Source organism: Phalaenopsis equestris, unplaced genomic scaffold (assembly GCF_001263595.1).
Source record: "Phalaenopsis equestris unplaced genomic scaffold, ASM126359v1 Scaffold218760, whole genome shotgun sequence".
NCBI classification, from domain to species: Eukaryota; Viridiplantae; Streptophyta; class Magnoliopsida; order Asparagales; family Orchidaceae; genus Phalaenopsis; species Phalaenopsis equestris.
The window spans coordinates 39490-45489 of record NW_018237177.1 but is presented as its reverse complement, the minus strand read 5'-3'; the positions used below and the strand labels follow the sequence as shown (position 1 = coordinate 45489).

At 35.5% G+C, this 6000-nt stretch overlaps 1 protein-coding gene across 5 annotated transcripts in view; it reads right to left on the bottom strand.

Annotated features, from left to right (window-relative positions):
- LOC110037334 (cullin-1) overlaps positions 1 to 6000 on the bottom strand; it is a 29441-nt gene that overhangs the window by 4258 nt on the left and 19183 nt on the right. For 4 of the 5 annotated variants that reach the window (XM_020741960.1, XM_020741957.1, XM_020741959.1 and 1 more), the window contains 6 exons: positions 1288 to 1323; positions 880 to 966; positions 668 to 817; positions 512 to 567; positions 311 to 431; positions 68 to 229 (listed from right to left, as the gene is read on the bottom strand). In XM_020741960.1, the coding sequence (XP_020597619.1) occupies positions 68 to 229; positions 311 to 431; positions 512 to 567; positions 668 to 817; positions 880 to 966; positions 1288 to 1323 (612 nt within the window). Of the gene's footprint in view, positions 1 to 67; positions 230 to 310; positions 432 to 511; positions 568 to 667; positions 818 to 873; positions 967 to 1287; positions 1324 to 6000 lie in introns of those variants that run through there. The other variant, XM_020741962.1, reaches the window with a different exon arrangement.

Genomic DNA, 6000 nt, shown 5'->3' with positions numbered 1-6000 from the left:
TATATATATATATATATATATATATAATATTCAGAAGGATGAAAGATGGAAGAAAAAGATTCATTACCATCTCAGCTGGAAGATTGAGATCAAATGATTTGTAGCTGGGCCAAAACCCAGTAGTTAGAACAGTGACAGTTAAGTCAATTCCTGGATTTACTTGTGGATTATTGCTGAGATATTCTTCGAAGCTTGCTTGGTTTTCTCTTGCTAATGTTAAGTCAGTGACCTGAACAAGAATTATAAATATTAAAATAAGACCTAACCAAACCAACATAATAAAAGGAAAAATATATGCTATATAACAAACCATGCCCTCCATCTTCGAAGTAAACTGCCCTCCACATTGCTGCTTTAGTTTTGTGAGGATACTTCTCTCATGATCATCATTAGCGCTTTTGTCAAACAGTAACCTCCGTGCAAGCTTTTTCCTAGCAGTATCGTAATGGCATCAAAAAGGTGCAGCAAAAAAAAAACAATAAATACAGCTCAAGTGTGAATTATAGAAAACCTGTAGAACTCAGCAAATAGGTCTTTATCACTAATATATGCAAGCAGCTTCACAACCTGCAAAAAATTAAAATTCTTTCAATGTAGCCCAAAAAATGTAATTTTATAGAAATTAAAAGGTCATGCATGCAGAGATGAAAAGAAGAAAACAATTGACCTTTTCAAGCGTCTCTTCAATAGCTTCATCACTCAGTTTCTCACTTCCACCCTTCTTAAGTATATTATCACAAAACGTAGCTAATAACTCAGCACTAGAACTGCCAGCAACACCCTTGTTGCAGAATACCTCAAAAGCCTCTTTAAGAGCCTGCAAAAACACTTTCCATAAATATAATCAAATTATCAAAAACTCAAATTTATAAATCAAACCTTGTGGAAAAGGGAATGATTCTGAAAGCAATCGTTCACATAAGCCAGGTACTTGTCATGCAGCTCAATCACTTTTCTAACAAAAACCTACAAGAAAAGAGAGATCAGAAATAGCAGCAGTTAAAAAATCTAGAGAGAAGTGTCAAAATGGTCCACTGACTCTTTGCATGAGGTTGTTTTAGTTTCAGAGCTATGAAAGTGTCAATTGAGTCCCCAATGTCTTTTGATATTGGCTGAAATAATCCCATAGATGACTAGTTTGGCCTCCATTAAAAAAGTCTAGGAACTAATTTGACACTTTTATAGATTTTGGGACTAATTATCCGCATGGAAATAGTTAGGGGACCATGTTGGCACATCACAAAAAAATACTTGCTTTGTCCGAAGAATAAGTGCATGGGCCCGTACCTGTTCTTGCAAACCAACCACCTCCTTCTTCTCTGCCTGTGGAACAACAGGACGTTAGAATGAAATATCCAGGTAGAAGAATGACTATAGCACTAGATGAAAAAAAAAAAAGATAGAATCGTATCAATCATTCAAACACCATATGAATCATTAAAAAAAAAAAAAAACTCAAGATAGATGAAATATAATTAATGCATGGAGCATTTGTCACATTAACGCTGTAATAAGCACTTGTTTCTAGTTAGTTAAAAGATATCCATCTTTAAGACTTTCCAAGCTATCTACTGCAACAAAGGTGGATCCATAATCAAAAATATAATTCAAGATCAAGTAGATAAATTGACAGACAAAAAAAAGTGGGGTCCTTTTTATAGTTATCTTTCACTATGAAGTCATTTTTTTCCTTTTCTGCTTTATAACGGGTAGTTTTGTAAATAGGAGCTGATAGTAGAAATGTAACTGAGCCGATTCGAGCTAAATTGAAATGAAGCTAAGCTCGATGAGCTAACAAGGAAAACTCAAGTCAACCCAAACTCGACTTATTAGGTCATGAACCAGGTTATTGAAAAAATAATAATATCAAAATTCAAGACTTTATCTATAAATTATTGAAAATTTTAAAAAATATTTTTTATATTTATATCAAGTAATTTACTTTTATTTCTCTTGTAAGAGTTCATTCTATTTCTTATTGTATTATAGCACTAACTTCAAGTAATACTGAATTTTTTTATAATGAAAAAGTCAAGCTTGTTAACCGGAACTAGCAGAAATTAATCTCGAGTTTAAGCTCAAACTCGATCAATTAATCAAACTCAAGCTAATGGTGGCTCTAATACCAGAGTAACCCAAACAACAATAAAAAAGACATTATTATTGACAAAGCCAATCACGATTAAAACCAACACACAAACAGAAATAGGAACAACAGGACAAGTGAATAGGGCTTATTTAGGGAGGTGGTGGTGACTGCTAGGGACGTGGAAAGATAGCGACAAGGTGTTGGGTGGGATGGAAAACGGAGGAATAGCGATTAGAGGTGGTCCAAAATCTAGATCGACTAAAACAACAATGAGGATTTTAATGGTTGTCATAGCAGTAAGGCTGCAAAATGAATGATTTTGAGCTGCTAGCAGTGAGGAGGCAGAAAGGGGGTTGGTTATATGTGGTCAGGAGAACAGAAAAAACACTTGATGGCAATGACGAGTAGAGACGACTCGGAGTGGTTCATGATGGTTGGGAAAGGGTGGAAGCGGTTATGCAAGGTCGCAGCGAGGGGAGAGACTGCTAGAAATGGGGGAACAACAGGGAAAATCAACAATAGTTGATGTTTTGGCGGTTACAACAGGACCAGGATGGTCGGGAGCAATATGGGGAGGAGGTGAAGGGGGATAGAGAAGATAATCACCAACTGGAGACCAATATACAGCCAAAGGACCACCTGGACTCTCGAATACAACCCTCAGAGGAAAGAGATGTCGACAACCATCCAAATTCAAAAGAAACAAAAAACTGAACCAAAAAAATCAAGAATAAAAATACTATGAGTGGCTCAAGAGAACAGGTCGACTCCTCGAAAGAAAGAAAACCTAGACCGATTCAACTCAAGTGAAGCAGTAGGGCCACGCACAAACTCGTGTGTGTGGGACATGATGCCTCTTCTACTTGCAGACGACTTGTGTCAATGTGAGACACGCTCCCACGTTAGTCTCCTAGGATTGAGAGAACCTCAAAATCATCTGTCGAAGCTTCTAGCTCCTCTTGGTATAGTGTCTGGTTGGCCAAGTTAAGGGTGGTGAAACTACTATAACTTTTTGGTAAGTCACTCCTGAAGACATTGTCATTCCAAAGCATATCCTGATAGAATAAATTCACATCCTCTTTTGGAACAACCTGAGATGGAGCTGCATATAGCTGTAGACTCCCACAAAGTAACCCTTGAGCCCTTAAGTTTGTAACATTCTCCTCTCAATTCTCATGCTCCACTGAAAGTATCTGATAAATAAATCTGTCGAGAGAAATCAACTCTGAAGCAAGATTTACGGCAGGTTGGACCACACTTAAGCATAACAACTCAAAAGAGGCCTCTTCTTTTTCTTCTTCTCTAAAAGAACCTAGATCCCACTGTAAGATATTTTTCCCCCAAAGCTGTTTCGAAGATTTTCAATGATGAGGTTCATCCTTACTATCTGATCACTTGTCAATGGATAAACTGGTGAACTAATTTTAATACCCAAATTACTCCATATAGTCTCCCATAAGTGGCTCAAAAGCATCTCATTGCTGACATGTTGGACCTCCCTCAATAAGGGCAACTCAGTAAGTAAACTATATACCTGAAAAAGTATGAAATTCTCTTATCTGAGATTTCCATGTGTCTGATGTTGATTCCTCAGACAGGACCATCTTGACCAAACAATGTTAATTTTGTTGGAGTCTCTCTCATGAGCTCAAATTGAACTACGTGTTTTCTCCCTCATCAGTTGTAATTTGATACTCTTCCTGTGTCCTCATCTTCATCAGTGTCTACTGTGTCATCACTCATTTTTTCAATTGCTCAATGATCGGTGAAAGACCTCATTTTCTTAGTTGGGCAATCCGACTCCATACATTTGAAACAGTTCCTGGTTGTTACAGATTTGGAATGCAGGTTGGTTCCACCTCCTCCACTTTGAACGCGTCTCCTCAGCTGTGAAATCAGCTTAAATAATTTGTTGCGTGTACTTTTGTTGTTTGACCAGGGGGTTAACCTTTACCAGTAAAATGGGGTGCTCACCCTGGAATGCTGTAATTGGTGAGGCCTTAAACACATATCCTATCTATAATGTATTGGTACAGGTGCAAGATATTTAGCCAACTTCCAACTCCCCTTACTCGTTGCTTTATGAGAGAAAGAGGAACTAAAGAAATTGAAAGAGAAAGGAAGAAATTGCAATTACAAAGAATGGAAAAGAAACCACACATATGGTAAAAAGTTATGACATTGTTGTAGTAGATCATATTGCATCTCGATTCCTTAGTTGTGTCATTTATGCCTACATAAAAAAGAAAAAAAAAACTAAAGCAATGCTTATAGCAAGTGTTTGACAAACTTATTTTGAAATTTGTTTGAAACAATAATAGCATGATCTTTATTATGCAAATCCATTCATCACTACTGCAACCTAAACATCTAGTAAAGGATAGGTAATTTAAACAAGATCTAAGAAAAACACATGAGTAAACTAAAATTTCTTAATTACATGAACAAAATTCATGTGCAATGGAACGTATATAACAAACTGATGTTGTCTGCTGATTTCATTTCCAATTAACCATTAAAAGAGAATAAGAATTTTTTTTTTTTTCTTAGAATATCAATTGGTCGTGTATAAGTTAACAATTCCTTGGTCAGTGTGTTGAAGACCAAAAAAGTTCAAGTTGTAATAAATTGAAAGTAGAGTTGCCAAAACTCATGGAATGGAATGAAGGATATAAAGATCATGTGTTGAGAGGAAATATTTTAGTGTTCTAAATTAACTGAGAATAGATGCTATAAGTAGTCAAATAGGAGAAATACAGTAAGGACATAAAAATTTAGAAAACAATTCATATTTATGGATATATAAAATATATCGTGCATATAGACGAGAAAATGTTCGATTTACCATGATCTTAGTAAAATGCCCCCAAACACGGTTCAAAATGACATAATTAATAGGATCGGTTAATAAATTTATTTGTGCCATTTTTCTTATCTTGGAAAAGTTTCTAAGGACATTTTCATAATTATGTATTTGTTGTTTTGGACAGTATTGGGCCTCTTACTATTCACTATTTGAGTTTTTACTTCTTCTTTTTTTTTCTTTTTAAGTTTTATCTCAAATTTTGTTGATTTTAGGAAGGATTCCCTATTCTTAAAGATGTGGGGAGGGAGGAACATAGTTAACGTGTTTTCTCTTTGTTGAGTAGGCATTTTTCTCCTTGAATCATTTGTGCAGGATTATTGGAATTTCCAATAGACCGAAACCTCTTATTTCTTAGTGGGAAACCTTGAAGACAGCATCCACTGTACAAGAACTTAAAGACCATTGCAAGCTGCGGTTGTTCTATATTTTTACATTGAAAATACTTTTTTTGTTGAACCTTCCAGCAAAACCTCAAGGTATTGGAAACCGCAAGAACGTTACATTGCAGCAATTTAATATAAATGTTGCTTGCAAAATCATTTGGGCAGGACTTTTGGATTTTCCAATAGACCGCAACCTCTCATATCTGAATTGGAAACCTTGAAAACAGCATCCGCTGTAGAAGAACTTGAAGATCATTGCAAGCTGAGGTTGTTCTATAATTTCACGTTGAAAATACCTTTCTTGTTCAACCTTCCAGTGAAAACTCTAGGTGCTAGAAACTGCAAGAATAATTTTACATTGGAACAATTTAAAATAAAAGTTGCATGCAAAATAAACCGTTTTTTGATCCAAGAAAAAGCTTTATAATCAGGTTCCTAGTTGCCATATTCTTCAAATAAGTCAATTTATTATATAATGTAAATTTGATTTACTTTTATTTCCTCGCATTGACATCAATTTAAGGTTCCTAGAAGTGAGGTGAGGATGTTTGCAAGTTAATAAAAAGGGAAAAAACGGAAAACAAAATAAGATTTGGAGGCAATTTTGGGGGGCAGCTGTTCTCCTTGCAGAAAACAACTAAGAAAAGGCAAACAGCGATAGT